The sequence below is a fragment of the Patagioenas fasciata genome, chromosome 2 (assembly GCF_037038585.1).
Source record: "Patagioenas fasciata isolate bPatFas1 chromosome 2, bPatFas1.hap1, whole genome shotgun sequence".
Classification (NCBI taxonomy): domain Eukaryota; kingdom Metazoa; phylum Chordata; class Aves; order Columbiformes; family Columbidae; genus Patagioenas; species Patagioenas fasciata.
In genome coordinates this window covers 128,145,325-128,161,474 of record NC_092521.1, presented here as the reverse complement: position 1 = coordinate 128,161,474, position 16,150 = coordinate 128,145,325, and the positions used below count along the sequence as shown (strand labels likewise).

At 43.7% G+C, this 16,150-nt stretch overlaps 1 protein-coding gene across 7 annotated transcripts in view; it reads left to right on the top strand.

Moving 5' to 3' along the window:
- Positions 1–16,150, top strand: part of RARB (retinoic acid receptor beta) — a 330,377-nt gene that overhangs the window by 305,094 nt on the left and 9,133 nt on the right. For all 7 annotated transcript variants that reach the window (XM_065832337.2, XM_065832336.2, XM_071804941.1 and 4 more), the window contains 2 exons: positions 5,268–5,428; positions 12,661–12,837. In XM_065832337.2, coding sequence (XP_065688409.1) covers positions 5,268–5,428; positions 12,661–12,837 — 338 coding nt within the window. The remainder of the gene's footprint in view (positions 1–5,267; positions 5,429–12,660; positions 12,838–16,150) is intronic.

Genomic DNA, 16,150 nt, shown 5'->3' with positions numbered 1-16,150 from the left:
GCCTAAAAGACAACATTATTTCATCTGGAAATAACAACCTTGGAAAACCAATCTATTTGTAACTACCTGGTGTTCTGCATATTTTAATGCTGTGTTTGGCTTGCAATTGCACTGCTGTTAAAACATGAACAGGATTCTTACCATTCTGACTTTATCGCCTGTCAGTTTGTCAAGCGTGATCATGTTGCTTTCAAGATGGTTATTTGCTTCCTTTTCTTACGCTGGGGATGAGAAAACCAACCTCTTTGTGGTCCTGCATCTCCTTACCTGCTTCCACTGGCTCCTGGATGATGTGCAGCTTGTCTGTGCAGTCAGAGATCCGGGTTCAGTGGCATTGGGGCTGCTATGTCTCCCTCGTTTTGAGGTTTTCCAAGGTGGCTGTTGTGAAAGATGTCCTTGCAGGCTGCCGTTCGTTACTGTGAGGGCCGTTTATTGAAGGGTGATGGGGAGAAGGGTGACGTGTGGTATGTGTGAGATGTTTATCCTGATGTATCAGACTTGGCAGGGGCAATGGTTAAACGTTTTGCATATTTGACTGAAATTGTCCACAGCTGCCTGCTTCTGCCAGAATTAGGAATTTTTAGCAGCTGCCGCTGGAATTGGAGAAGTCAGAGTATAAAGGAGCTGTGCAAAGACTTGTGGGTTTCCACCCGAGCTTGGTGCTCCTGGAAGCCCTGGGTGCTCTGCTGAGAGTTGGCAGGTCTGGGATGGTCCTGCCTCAACTCACCTCCAATTTCTCTTCTCATCAGCAACCACAAACAAAAGGAGTCTTTTTGCAAGCCTACCTTGCACCCAGAACTGTGCAATTACTGACTTGCTCTGTGTGCTTTATGGCGCTCCTGAGATTTGTTAGCTTAACGAGTAACTTCCAAAATATTTGAGGACAAGAGAAGTGTGGGTTTGCAGGAATGCAAACTAACTGGAAACACTAGTAGTTGTCGCTACAGGAACGAAACCAGTTAACTCGTACACAAAGCTCTTCAAAGGTCTTGGGGATATCCAAGAGGCAAAACTTCAATTATAGCATTTCAAGTCATGAATTTATAGCTGATTAATCATTATAATATATGAAAGGTGCTGTCAAGCTATCTTCTGGGCATCTGGGGAAGCAAAGGTTATACAAGTAATTGAAAAAAATATGAGGTGCTGGTTCTCCTCCCCTGGACACATATGTTTTGTCAAAAGGGAGTATGAACACTGATTATTCCATAATTTTACCTGATTTTCTAGAAACTGCCTAAATCTCTTGGGCTGGAACCCAGATTTTTCTTTGGCAAAGCGGTGAGTAAATTTGGTGGACCTGAGGGGCTTGCGTTGAAGACTGGACAATTCCCAGCATTATGCCATGCTTGAAATGGTCCTGCTCAAGCAGGAGAATTGCTGCGTGGTTGCTGAATGAGAGCACTGGGCTCCTCCGGGGGATGCTGTTTGTGCCCTCCCTGTGCTTAGTTTTGCCTACAGCAGGCGCTGCTTTTCTTGAAAAACGCATTCCTTCCCTCCTGTGACTTTGTGCCCTGCCTGTTACTTCAAGCAGAAGAGGGAAAACGTGTCCATGGGTAAAGAAAGTGGTGAGAAACCTGGGCTGAGTAGCACAGGCTGTCAGGGGCAGGTAGGGGATGGTACAAGAGATGGTGTTCAGCCTCTTCTTCCATCCAGCATGGAGGTGAATGTTTGAGGGTAGGCTCTGGTCCCTAAGGCAGATGGATCAGTAGGTTCTTTGCTGGCTTGCAAACACTGCCATGGCTGCCTTGAGGTTTCTGGGTGTGGAGGTGCAAGTCCCAGCGTGTGTGTCGAGGGGACAGAGAAGCTGTCATGGGGAGATGGATGGGAGCAGACGTGCTCAGGCACAGACACGTGTCACTCAGCTCTCCGAGCAGCGCTGAGCCGCACGCAGACGTGGCTTCCGCACGTACCAAGATACACCTCTTTTCATCCTCTTTCCCCACCACCGACACCTTGTTTGTTTGGGTTGTTTTGTTTTGTTTTTTCAATTTTTTAACTTCCAGTATTTCTCACAGGCTTCCATACTGTCCCCTGTTGGGAGCTGTTAAATAATGCAGCCATCGAGTCAGAATTTAGTGCACAAGTAATGAAATTCATAACCTGAGTTTTCTGCGGCAGCATTAGCAGTGACACAGATTCATCACCAGCGTATCATCATTAAAAGGCAGTGGAATTGCATTGGGGATTGATGTGATCATATGCATGTAAAGATCAAGATACAAAAAGGTGTGATTTATATAACATAAGCATAAACTGTAATCCAGAACCCTTCCCACATGTGATGTGTGATAGTTCTTGTTCCCAGAGCAGTGATGGCTTTTAAATTTACTGGGTAAATGTGTGTGTTGATATGTTTTTACTTAACTCTTTCAAACATAGTGTTATCTTAACCTTTTTCTCTCTTTTTTTTTTTTCCATTGAATTGTAGTTGAATCTGCATAATAGTTTAACATTATTGAAATTGTTTATATTTTTGAAGCTTGAGTGTTATATGTCGGTACTTTATTGTGTTATCTTACAGGGAATATAAAAACACTGCCGTGTTTGATGCAGCCTTAGCGAAGACAAATGTAGGAAATATAAAAAGTATACATAAAACAAGAAGATAAATGTTATTCAGGTTTTACCATTATTATAATGGCTATTGGAATCATAGGAAAAAAAAATGTAATGGAGGACAATACTGTTCTAAGTTTTCAGGACATGTTAGTTCTCCCCTTCCTAACCTTTAGTGATTTGCGCTTGAAAATAAATAAGGCAGAGCTGGTCCGATCTGGTGATGTGGATTGACCAGCAGCAGTGTCTGCTGGTGGCCTTTGGAAGGGAAAGGACTTCAGGTAGAGCTGCGAGCGGTGGCACAGCTCCTGCCGGACTTGTCTCCTGGTCCTGGGAGCTCTTGGCAGCTGCTCCCAAAGCCTGGCCTGAATAACGTGTTTGTCTTGCACAAGGAGTTTAAAGCTATTGAGATAAGTGATTGCTGAGGCTGCCTCTTTGGCAGATTTGTCAATCAACTCGTAGAGCTATAAGTAAATGGGGCTTTATTACAGAGGCTTATTGCTCTTTGCGGTTGTGTAGGAGTTTACATAATTTTCTAAGGAGCTCTTTTATCTCCCAAGTACAGCAGCAATTAGGATTTACTTCTGGAGCGCAGTGGCCGTTTGGGGCACTGGAGACAGAGACGTCAGTCCTGGAGGTTTTATCAATGCAAGACACTGTACTTGTACTCTGCCCCAGAGTCCAGCGAACAGATCGGGGAATTGGCTGTAGGGGAATGTTTGCAGAAGGAGTAGGAAAGTTCAGGGCCCCTAAAACCTCACTACACTGGTAGCACTGAACCTTCACAAGAAGGTACCTTTTCTGTCTACCTTTCTTGGCCTCCTTTGACTGTCTGTATCTCCAAACACCAGAACTGGTGGTGTTGGAGGTTAGGCTTTAATCTGGTGGGGTACTCAGCATCCCAGCCCTGACCCAGCAAAATGCATATTTGACATCAGTGCAGATCTGTTCACACAGTTAAATTCAAGTTCATCCTTAAAATAACCTGCTGGATTGGGGTCAGAGTTCTCTCAGCTGCAAAGTCAAACCTTTAGTGAGAAAACCAGAACCCTTTGTCACATGGCGTGTGTGCCTGATTGCCTCATAAAGGAGCAAGAAAATCCAGTGCATCCACCCCTTGTTTTTTGTTATGCATATTACATCATTTCTGTAGATACCCCTGACTCTGCTGCTTTCCCACCCCTCCACTTTCCCATGTCACTCTTTATTTTCTCTCAGAAATGACACCCAGAGGAACATGAACCCAACTGCATGTCATTCATTCTTGAACAGATGCTGTAGGTGAGACTGTATTGAAACCTCCTCTTCATTTTGAAACATTCACCATTTGTCTGCTCTTTGTGATCATTCGTGGTTATAAGGGATGTAGGCAGCAACTGCAGAAGATGTGGAGATGGGCCTGGGGAACCCACAGGGGAAAAGAGCTGTCGTGGAGGTGGCTCTGGGCATCAGCCCATTTTGCTGTGCTTCTCTCCCTACGGCACAGATAGATGCACCTTCTGGGTCGGGAGGTGGCAGTACAAATGAGAGTCAGCAGATCTTGGGCCATCCAAAATCCCCAGGCGTCCTCACGTGTGCCAAACCCACCAGCCGCACCCTGAGAGTTGAGGCCACTGGTTTACATACCATGAGGTTTTGAACACCCGGTGAATGTTAGGATTGGTTTTTATTTGTCTAGCAGCATTTAGTCTTCAGGGTGTTTAATATTGACACAGAGTCTTTGGGGAGAGGGATTGATTTTGTTTGGCTTTGTTGTAAAGCCTTATACATCTGGTTATGCTTAAGACGTTAGCTTTAGCTAACAACAAGCCTTTTGATAAAATTCACAAGTACTGGAAATACTGCGGACATAGACTTATCTCCTGGGCACGCTTTGGAAAATTAAGCTATTTTCATTAAAAGAACAAAGAGTAGCATGGTGATGGAGCAGCTGTCATATTTTATTACAAAACACAAATATGTGGGAAATCAATTACAGCACGAGTGCTGCACAATGCATATTTCCAGTAATCCCCGATGGCCGGGGGAAGGTAGGAGGCTGATCTGAGCGCAGGAGCAGATGGCAAGCAACTTTAGATAGCTTCACTGCCTTTTTCACTCTTTCAAGTGTTTGTGCTTCTCCTTTGATCTTCAGAGTTTGATGTGTTTCATCTTCTTTCATTTACTGTTTTCAAATTTAGGTTTCCCTTTAAATAACTTTTGCATGGTGGAGTTTGTATTAGTGTGGGTTTTGTTATCTTCCGTACTATGAAATTTAAGAAGAGAGACAGTTACTATTATATCTTTCTTCAGTGTTGTTTGCATCCAATAAAATACCGGCTGCATCACTGCAGAGGACTTGGCCATTCACCTTCCACAGCTGTAATGGTATTATACAATGAAAAAATCCCACCCCACAAAGTTACTGAGATTCTTACAGTGCATGTGAAGTTGCAGTAAACTTTCTTTAAAGCTAGGTACTATGGGAGTGTGATGGCACATCCACAACAAACACCAGTAGAAATTTGGTTTCATTATTATCCCATTGAATTTAATTCTTACAGTTGAGTAATTAAGCTTGAGTTAGTATTCTTTGTGTATATAACATTTTTATCTCCACTTAATTTATGTTTAAAATACAAGGATGTTGCAGTGTTTTGAAACAGAGCATCAAGAGCAACATGGGGTGATCTGAATAACCACATGTGATCTGTCTGCTTTTTCTGTAGCTGTCAGAAATGACAGGAACAAAAAGAAGAAGGAACCTTCAAAGCAGGAGTCCACAGAAAACTATGAAATGACAGCGGAGTTGGATGATCTTACTGAGAAGATCCGGAAAGCTCACCAGGAAACCTTCCCCTCGCTCTGCCAGCTTGGCAAATACACTACAGTAAGTATGGTTTGCAGTGCACGTGTCTGCAGTTTTGCATTGGGGGATTCAGATGTTTTACATAGATGGAGAAGTAGATGCACACCTTGCATCTCCTTAGGCTTAAAAAAACTTGGGTATGCGTGCAAAAACAAATGCCAAAGAAGAGAAGCTGCACTGAACTGCAAGCATTACTTAGCGGTATTGCAAGAGACAAGCTTGGAGTCTGTGAGTCAGTCACATGCCATCATTCGTTAGAAATTTTTTGGCTTCCAAAGAGATGATCTCTGCATGTGCATCAGTGGATTACAACTTTGTGGGTGTAGAGAGTTCTTAAATGCTGCTGGATTACTGGTGACAGTCCCAAAGCTACCAAGGTCAAGGAAAACATGAAATGTTTATATAAACTGGTTTCCAAAATACTCGTTTTCAGTTTATTCCTCTGCCATCTACCAAAATACCACAAATGGAATGAAATTAAATGAAAAATCAGCCTCCCGTTGAGAAGTTCAGGACTGTGGGAGTTTCTTCAGAGGATGACTCAGGGAAATAAATCATCTCTATACATATATGTGTTGCTAAATACAGGGACGTCCAGTGATATATATTAATTTCAGAGAGAGTATCCAGTGTCAAGTTTGTGTGGTGTGGCTGGGGCAAAGAGATACCTGCCCCTATCGTCCTTGTCCTCCGCGGTTCCCCAGCTGTAGAGCTGGGACCAAGCCCTGTAGGTCAGGTGAAACACCTCTATCACTGGATCACCCTCTGTTTTGAGTAAATGCCACTGAAACAAATGTTAAATTTCTCAAAAAGCGATCTAGGCATCAATATTCACTGTTCGAGCAAGCAGGGTGCTGTTTCATGGCATATTCATCTATTTACAAAGTGCAGGGTTCAAAACTCTCAAGTCTAGGTGTAAGACTTTGCATTTAAGTGCAAGAAAAGCAAGCATACACATTAAGATGTTAGGAAAAAGCATGTTATTTGTCTTGCTGAAGAGTATTTTCACAAACGTTCTTCACATTTAATTTTGAAACCCACATGAAACGGTTGATCCTCTGGAAGGTGCCTGTCCTCTGCAGGCTTCTGTGGTGCTGTCCCTGCTCGGGTGAGATGTAGTCAAAACAGCCAGCGTGGGCGTGCTGGTAAATATTGCACAGGCAGAGCCCCAGGGACTAGTGCAGCGTGCGAGGCTGGAAGCTCGAAAGCAGCCAGCTGGTGACACCACCGAAGCCAAAGCTGGAGACGGTGAGATCCGTACTGTGTCTGTCATGGAAATTCCTGGGTTAGTGCCCTCCACCCCTCCCCTCAGCGTCTGTGGTTGCGTCTTTGTTTTGTAGTGAATAAAAACCTTCCGAACAGGCTCTCACACTTCTGCAAATGTGAGAGTGCTTCTGAATGAGTGTGAAAAACATCTCCCCAGTTCAAAGACAGTGAGTTTTTGCTTTGTAGAAGAGGTGATCATATGTCCGCAGCTGGGACACGTAGCCAGGCTGGTATGCGTTCCAGAGTTTATTGCTCACAGGCTGCTTTGCAAATGGCCTGGCTATCCCAGAATAATCTAGGGGTGTACCTCTGGATGGGAGCGTGTTGGTACGTGCTTTTGTGTTACGTTTGAGTTAGAAGAGTGCGCTGCAGCTGGCGTGATGGTTCTTCGTCCTGGCAATTGCCAAAGATCCTGGAGGACTGAAAGATAAACCTGGGCACCTATACGCTTGCATTATGTATTGGATGCTTAAGTATCATTAATATTTTAGCCCTTGAAATGATACAAGTGGATGAAACTGGAGAGGGTCTTGTGGCATATCACACCAACCACTGCTGCCTTCCTTCCTCCTTGGGTTCCTGCTGACCCCCACAGTGAGTTTAAGCCCCTGTTGGAATTTCAGAGCCCTTGTGTAGATCCAGGTGCTTTCAGTAATGAGTGGATGCATCTGGTCTGTCTATGGGTCCTCAGCAACCATGACCTGACCACAGTCACTCCAAGGCTGGATATTGGTCATTTCTATCTCAAGCCAGATCAGACAGCTTGGGGAAAGGGATTTCTTGTTTTTCTCATTGGTCTCTTGGAAGTCCACAGCAGTTAGTTGCATGTGCCTGAAGTCCTGGCTGCTTTGTCATGGTTTAGTACTATACAAGTTGCCATAGCAAAATTATGCTGAGTTATTTTTGGCTAATCTTGAATCTTTGAGACTGGTACAGCTTCCTTCAGCAGCTGTGGCAAAACTAATAGCAACAGTGCTAAATACTGTCCTCCTGCTGCATTCCTGTAGTCTCTGTGTAAAATGTAGAGTATTTAAATCTCTCAACTACATGAGGTCTGGTGACCACTCCAGCTTTTTAGGTAGGAATTCAGTGTAAGAGCTCATTTTTGTGACTGCTGTCTCTGCCTGGCTTTGGAAGGGACAGACTACAGCACTGCCCGCCTTGCTTACACCCGGTGACAACCTTGGGGATTAAGAATATTGCTCAGTACCCCTGGGGACAGAGTACTCATCAACCCAGGAGTTGAGGAGAAGCCCCTCTGCAGTGGTGGAGGATCCAGAAGGCAGAAGGTGTGTGTGCTGGGCAGAGGAGCACAGCTCTGGTGCTTGGACATCACCACCAGCTGCTGATCCTACAGCAGTACTCGCAATAACCTTTTCTTTGGACACACTTGAAACAGAGACCAGAAGTCAAAAAAAACAGTGCGCACAGCCCTTTTTGTAAATGCTGAGTCCAAAGGGAGATAGAAGCCTGCGCCACTCTTCTTGGTAGTCACAAGCTAGTATGAGTAAAAGATTGTCGCCAGACCTGCTTTAATGCCTGGTTCTGCAGGCTAGCAGTCACGAAGCACAATGTGCGCATGCTGCGGAGCACACAGATTGCTTTTGCAATCTTAGAGTTTTTTATTTAACTCTTCAGGCGAGAGGTGAGAAGCAAGTGCATTGAATCAATGTGGATGCACTTGAATTTCGTGAGCTTTGCACTTGCGTACTGATAGGAACAGTGTGGAAGAAACTGTTCTGCAGGCATGGGCTCTGCATGCCTTCGGTTACATGGTTGTTCAGACTGATTTGAAACGTGATTTTGTTTGTTTCTAAAAAGAGCAAAGACTTTTAAGTATAAGAGAGTGAAGAAAAAAGGATCTTGTAGAGATACAGTCATGAAAAAATCTGTTCAGGCATTTGGCTCTTGCGCACTGCAGCCAGCATTTCCTGGCAGGGAAGGTTACATGGTGATTTTTTTCCCCCACTGTGTATTTTCACCTGTTCAAAAACAGTTTCAGAGAAGCGTTTTCATGGTTTTTTATATTCATCTGCTCTTTAAAAAGAAGAAGTGTCCCTATCTGTAATAATTACTATACTTTGCATAGTTAATAAAAGTCTACTTAAAATAATGGGAGAATAGCACTCATATTAAATTCCCTGGGTCATTTGACTTAACAGTTGCATTTGGTGGGCAGTGGCAAGTACAGTTCTGCCAATGATGAGAATCAGCAAGCTATTTAAACGTAATGGATTTCAAAAGTCCATCATAAATAGATCTGTTTTATTACTGTCATCCAGGTAAGAGAGAGTGCCTTAGTAATTTCTCTGGAGATGTCATACTTTATAGTATAATTGAGTGTAACTATACTGCCTGTCCCTCGAGACTGGTATTATTCGTAAGTCTACAGCTGTGTTACATCCAGCCTCGTGACAAAGGGAGGATGAAACAGAAAATAATTTCGACTCTGTGGACCTTTGCTGCGGGTTCTCCCGGGTTGCTCTGGCTGCATAGAAACATCTCAGAATGACGAGGAGAGGTTTTGCATCTCAGTGGCATTTTGTCCTTCGTAAGTGCTGGGATTAGAAGTTACATGGCTATTTTTTTGGTGCCATTGCAGGCGGATATGTGTGTGTATATATATATATATATGTATGTATATATGTATAGATGTATATGTATCTGCTGATGCAGAGACTGAGCAGAAACGTGTCCTTGGTGAGCTCGCTGGAGCCGGAGTGCATTGCTGCTTTCACTAAAGAGGTGTAGCAAGTGTTCCTGATTAGGGCAGAGTGCCCCTGTGAGCCTTGTTGCCTTTGTAAAGTGGATTTTAAAGACGGTGGGGATTCTGCTACTGTGTATGTTTCTGTGAGTACCGCATCCTGTATCGCTAATGGGGAGAAAGAGCAGCCTGCAATAGAAAAACAAAAATGATGGAAAAAATGGGATCCATTTATGTGGCAAAAATGGCTGTTTAATTGGATTTCATAGCAAGGTTGGGCTTTTCCACTGATAAAGATGCCACTAGGGTGTATTACAGTATTGTTCCACCATATGTGCACTGGTGCAAAGACCTGAAAAACATGCAAGGCTGCTCCTAGAAAAGACACCCGAAAAACCGCTTCAGTAAAATATTCAGGAAAAGTCATAGCGTCTGCATCTTTTTCACAGCATGGATAGAGAAGATTCCCCAGGCAAATTTAATCAGAGTTTCTGTTTCTAAATGCATTTTATTAACCCCATATTTTACTGTTCAACCTATGCATTGATATTGAGTCCGTTTTGGTTTTACATATTCAGAAATGCTGCTAAAAACCTAGCTGTTTTCTGTGGCGCTTGCAGCTACATTTATTACCACATAAAATGTTAAGTCTTTCCATTTGTAGCATCTCAAAGATAATGTGTAAACCACATTAGCTCCAACGCTGAGGAATCTGGCACCCGTCGTAATAAAACACCCAGTTATTTTGTATTTTATTAACTGCCCCTTCTTTTCAGTTTGCATAATAGTGAGTTAGATTTACATTTCTTAAGACGGCCGTGCATTACTCTTAATAGAAGACATGTCAAACTTCCCATTGCCAGTACTGCAGCATGATGAAGTAACCTCATATGATACTGATGAAGATTTCGTTCACACTTGCTGGTTTCATGCAACGTCTTTTTTTCCAGATGGATACCCTATTGTAAAATGATTTCCTGCTTTAGGCTCTGCTTTGTGTAGCTCTCCGCTATGCCATCTTTCTATGAACTGGATAAACTGCCTATTAAATTTAATTACAGCCTGAATGACTGCACATCTTGATCTTATTTTTTCTCCAATGTACTGTATTTCACCAAGGTCCTTGAGGATGAAATAAAATAAATCTGAAGGATGCATACTCCAGTAGCCGAAAGAAATGTTTCAAAGGGCATTACAATGACTGTTAACCCATTAGTTTTGGACCATTTTGAAGGCAATTCTTTAGGTTTAGGATTATAGAGACAATTTCTCCTGTCTTTTCTTCTGTCAATTTAAAACCAAAACAAAATAGCGGGAGTTCCCAGAAAAAAAAAAAAAAAGGCTGAAATAAGAAATTAACTTCATCATTTCTATCGCCTAAAAAGAGGGGGAGCAGAGAAGAGCACATATGCACCTTCAAACTGATCAGCATGGTTAGCATTTACTTTTCGTATTCAGGGTCCAATATAAATATTACCGTCTCAAATCTGCACCCTGTTGCAAGTGAGGGTGAATGTTGGGCTGGTGTCACACTTAGGACCTATCAGGACTTTCCTCTTCATGACCGACAGTGGTCAAGGCATCTGTGAATGCAGCTCTGGGAGGGGGTGACGGAGCATCACATCCAAGCTGAGCTCACCCCACGGCCCTTCATCCACCTCTTCAGGCCCTGTGTCCTTCCCGTGAACTGAAGAAACCTGACGACTTCAAAGGTTTCAAAGTAGGTGGCCATCCTCACCATCACCAGTGGTGGCAGCAGGGCCACTAGAGATGTTTCCTCCAAGGAAGTGCTATCCGAGTAACTTGGATGCTTTTTGATTGCTTTTTCTCTGCCATGTCTGTTAGACTTTTAGGGTGAGACTCTTCTCATTTAACTTCAAAATTAAAGTTAGTTTAACACTTTAACCAGTTAAGACTAAGGCAGGTAGCCACATGGGCTTCCCTTGCATCTGCGGAGAAAGCTGCCACCTGAGGGGAATTTCCCTTATCTGCCTTAAGTAGCTGTCTGGAGTGTGTGGGCCTTTTTTTGGAGCTGCCTCTCTCTTGGTTAGTCAACAAGCTCTGATGAGACGTGGAAGAGAGAAACTCTGCCTTTGGTGTTCTGTGGTTGCAGCTCAGCGCCTTTTGCAAAATCTTTACCAGCATATTTTTACAGGTAAAATTTCTCTTGCAATGAAGAGATCGCGCAGATGCTGAAGACGACTGCAGGGCACACTGAATGTGGTGGCTCATGAAATACCGGGAGGGACCCTCACGCTGACTGCATCCAAAACAGCATTGGACCAAATGCTGGCAAAATGCACACGAGAGCACTGGGAGAGGAGCTTTGGGTATTTCAGAGCTCTGTCATTACCTGTTTCTTGTCACCCCGTGGAAGTCACGGGTGGATTGGAAATGACTCACCAGGTCTCCCCATGACACCATCTTTCGTTAGGCAAAACGGATCAACAAATAGATCACAGCAACCTTTGAGTCATCTGGTTCTTGGCTGACGTGTTCAGCTTTTCCAAGCGTTAAGTAGTTACTCTGAATGTATGAAAACATGAGTTTAATCACAAACAACACAAACTGGCTACACATTCTAGCAGATTACAGACTTTTCTATTAAGATACATGAATATAAGGCAACAGTCTCTGAAAGATGCAGCTGGAATGTCCTTATAACACTTCCAACAGTAGAGTATATGTTGGGTGCACCCTCAGAGGAGCATATAGCGTTCATCAGTGCACATGGTGTTTTTCTTAACATTGTGTAAATAAATGCTCTTTAATTCATGGGAGACTGTAGCTTGAGAATGCTGTAAAACTCTTGCAGAGGCACAGAGCAGATAAATTAAGTAGAACTAATTTGCTAAGACCTTAAGTATGTGAAACTGTGTTCCAAATATTGTCCTGCTTTTTCCAGATGGGGACCCGATATTCTTGTTCCACTGTTCATTTTTATTTTCTGGGGCACAACTGTAAATTGTCTGTCTCAATGCACTTATTATATAATGGCAAGGAAGAATAATGATAGTGGCATTTGGAAATGTTTAAGTTAATTTGTATTCCTTGTACAGATGGCCTCTGCAATCGTAAGTAGCAGAGAAATATCCAAGGAATTTTCAGACGATTAATCCAAGTTAAAAACCAGCATCATCCCAACAGCAAGCTGCAGAAAATGCCTGGAATGTTAATAGAAAGTACTTCTGGAAGGAATACTCGGTTGTTGTTTCCTTCCCTTGAAAACCATTTACTGAAAGGGACATTGTTGATTTATGGTGCCTTCTGTCTGTCTTGCCAGAACTCCAGCGCAGATCATCGAGTTCGACTGGACCTCGGGCTTTGGGACAAATTCAGTGAACTTGCAACAAAGTGCATTATTAAAATAGTGGAATTTGCAAAGCGATTGCCGGGCTTTACGAGTTTGACCATTGCAGACCAGATCACTCTACTCAAAGCAGCCTGCCTGGATATACTGGTATGTGTTTTTAACATCATTGTTACGCTACTAATGTATTTTTTGTTGCTTTTTTTACTGTAATTGACAGTGAGAAGGGGTCAAGTACTGCCCCAGCCTTATGGTTGCAAACCTGAACTTACTGGGTAGTCTGATACGGTCACAGTGGACTCGAGTGCGTCTACAGATGCGTGGTAAATGGGATGAGCATACTTTTCAAAATAAGTCCTTATCGATTGTGGATTTCAGTATAGTTGCAAGAAAGGCACATTTTGATATTGAGACACCAACTTGAAATATGTGCAGCTTTGGAAAAATTTCCTTATTGTTAGCGCTGAAGAGGGATCCGAGTCTGTCTCCTCCCTCCAAAACATAATGCTCTGTATAGAGGATACGTAGAAAGACATTCCACTGTGTAACATTTTAGGAACATGCTGTACCTGTGGTCATGAGGTAATTAGAGGAACAAGACACAAATCTTCAGGGTGGGGATTTTGCAGGTTGCAGCGGGGAACCTGGCGTACATGGAGCCCGGGTCCCCCTGCTCTCACCAGCACTGCAGGCACCTGTGGAAATGGATGCTGTAACAGACCCTGTAGAGATTTTAGCTAAATGTCATTTAATTTTAAATAGACAAGCATACAACCCGTAGATGAGATTGGAGTTTTGCTCCAGTCCTTGCCACTATGTCAAGGCAAGCTGTCTTCCCTCCCTTTGTCTCTGGTTGTTCCTGTCACGCTGACCTTCAGAGGAACCCTCTGGGATCTCAGCATTTCTTTATCAAGACCTTAGAGGTCTTCAGGCTTTTAGTTTCTTATTCTTGGTCATAGCAATAACTTTCAGTAAAACAGTATTTTCAGCATGTTTTAAACATATTTTAAATGTTTTCTTCTGAGCACAAATCTTCAGGTATTCATTGGGCCAAGCACAGCCAAGCAGCACGTTGTAGGATGGCTACTTTATATATATTCTTTCCCGTGACACAGGATTTTAAACTGGGGAAACTGAAGTTGAAGTAATTAATCTTGGAATTTCTGAAAGTGCATTGCTTCAAACAGGATCATATTGAGGAGGATGTTAACTGCTGTGACCTTTTCCTCTTGTTCTGTCGAAACTGTTTTGAAGAATTGCTTCTAGAGGACATGGGTGAAGGAGGAAGAGGGGTGGGAGCGGGGAAGGATTATCGTTCTCCAGCCTAAAAAAAAGGGAAGGCTGAGGGTGCCTTGTCATGCTCAGCATTCACCTCTTGTTGTCCCCTTCTTCCAGGCACTCATTCAGACTTGACCATCTCATTGTTACTGTGTGTGGTCCCTCCATGGGGCAGTTGCCAGATGAGAAAAAGAATATTAATAGTGAAGCAGATGGTAAATTGTGATTTTATTTCAACTAATTAACGGATAGAAAGGGTTAATTCTTTAATGCAATTCACCACTTTTACTTTGTGGCCATGTGGCAACCTTCAAGCTCTAGTTATAAACTTTATTGAGACCCGTCATTCTCAATCATCTGCTCATTCTCTGTGTTTTTCATGAAGCCAGAGAAGGTGACTCATCTGAGTGAGGAGGGTGCAGTGAGTGCCATGGCTGCCCGCAGCATGGTGGAGCTGAAGCTTTTCTAAAGCCAGCAGCATATAAGGCATGGTTGCTGCAAAAACTGTGAAGATTCTGGAGCACAAGTCTGATGAGGAGCAGCTGAGGGAACTGGGGCTGTTCAGCCTGGAGAAAAGGAGGCTGAGGGGAGACCTTATCACTGTCTACAACTACCTGAAAGGAGGTTGTAACATGGAGGATGTTGGTCTTTCCTGCCAAGTAACCAGTGATAGCGCAAGGGGAAATGTCCTCAAGTTGCGTCAGGGGAGGTTTATATTGGATATGAGGAAAAGTTTCTTCACAGAAGGGTTGTCAGGCATTGAGACCGGCCACCCAGGGAAGTGGTAGAGTCATGAACCCCGAAGGTTTAAAAGACACATAGATGAGGTTCTTAGAGACATGGTTTAGTGGTGGACTTGGCAGTGTTAGGTTAACTGTTGGACTCAGTGATCTTGAAGGTCTTTTACAACCAAAATGATTCTGTGCTTCTGTGAGAGTCCTAACTTTTCTGCGCGACATTTACACAAGCTTTATACGACTATTTTATGTGCTGCTTAAAAAGAAAAAGGGATAATTACCATGAGCACTGTAACGCATAGTGTGTGCACTGTCTGTAAAATGCCCATATCCATTAAACCCACATCACCTGCACATAATCGGAATTGCAGTGCAGCTCTGTATCTTTATTTAAGCTACATTTCAGTACTTGGAGCAGTGTTTTAATAGTGCATGTTACTCCCCGTTCCCAGCAAGCTGGTTCTAATTACGAGGAGCATTTTGAGCTTTTGATTTTGTGCATTGAGATGCGGAGTGAGCACCGTTCCCGCCCCAGTTGCCCGAGCCCCCAGTGCCTGCCCGTCATGTGCTGTGAGGCCATGAGCCTCGCCGGTGTCCAGGCAGGATCCTGCCGCTCTGCCGTCTCCTGGACCTGTGACAGAGCCATAGAACGTGGGAGGATCAGCGTGGGGCTCCCAGACCAGCCAGGTGGGCTGGCCAGGGTCCCCCTGCTGCATTGCCCACCCAGCAGCGCTGTCTCTGAGCCTTGGGGAGCCGTAAGTATTTGTAGACCCTTCCCAAGGGCTTTGCTCAGTTGGTTCCTGTGACCATGGATGCTTAAACGCTCCTTAAACAGGCTGACAGAGGAAATGGTGCCAGGAGCTCAGTAAACTCCACTGGGTATGAGCCAGAGAATTGTTTTATATACAAACAAGCAAAATCTCTGGAAGGGAAATAACATCAAGCCTCGCAAGGCGCCAATTGAGGATGGTGGAATTTATATCTGCTCTGGTGCCAGAAGTTTCAGGGATAAATATTACTAAAATTCAGTCAGTAACCCTCATAAAAGCAAGTGCTGCTGGTGTGCTGGCCCGGCAGTGCTCAAGCATCCCCAGCCTCGCGGAGCTCTGGCAAAATGAACGTGGAAAGAGTCCAGAGTCCAGCCTGTCTTAAATCCAATGGATAAAAACCTGAATGCTGAGTCCTTGAATGCTAACCCTTAATAATGTCATTTTTTGCTTGCTGTTGTAAAACCCTGTGTCTTAATGCTAGGAAGGCATTTGCATGAGTGGAACAACGTGTGTTGATGGGATATGGCAGCACCGTGGAGGTTCGTTCATTATTTCAGAGTCACCTGCTTGGGTTTCTCCTCTGGGGAAACCGTCCCAGCCAGCTAAGGCAGCTCACCTCTAACAACAGGATTTCTTTAAAAAAAAGACAGCTTGCCTTAACTAATCTCTTTAAAATGA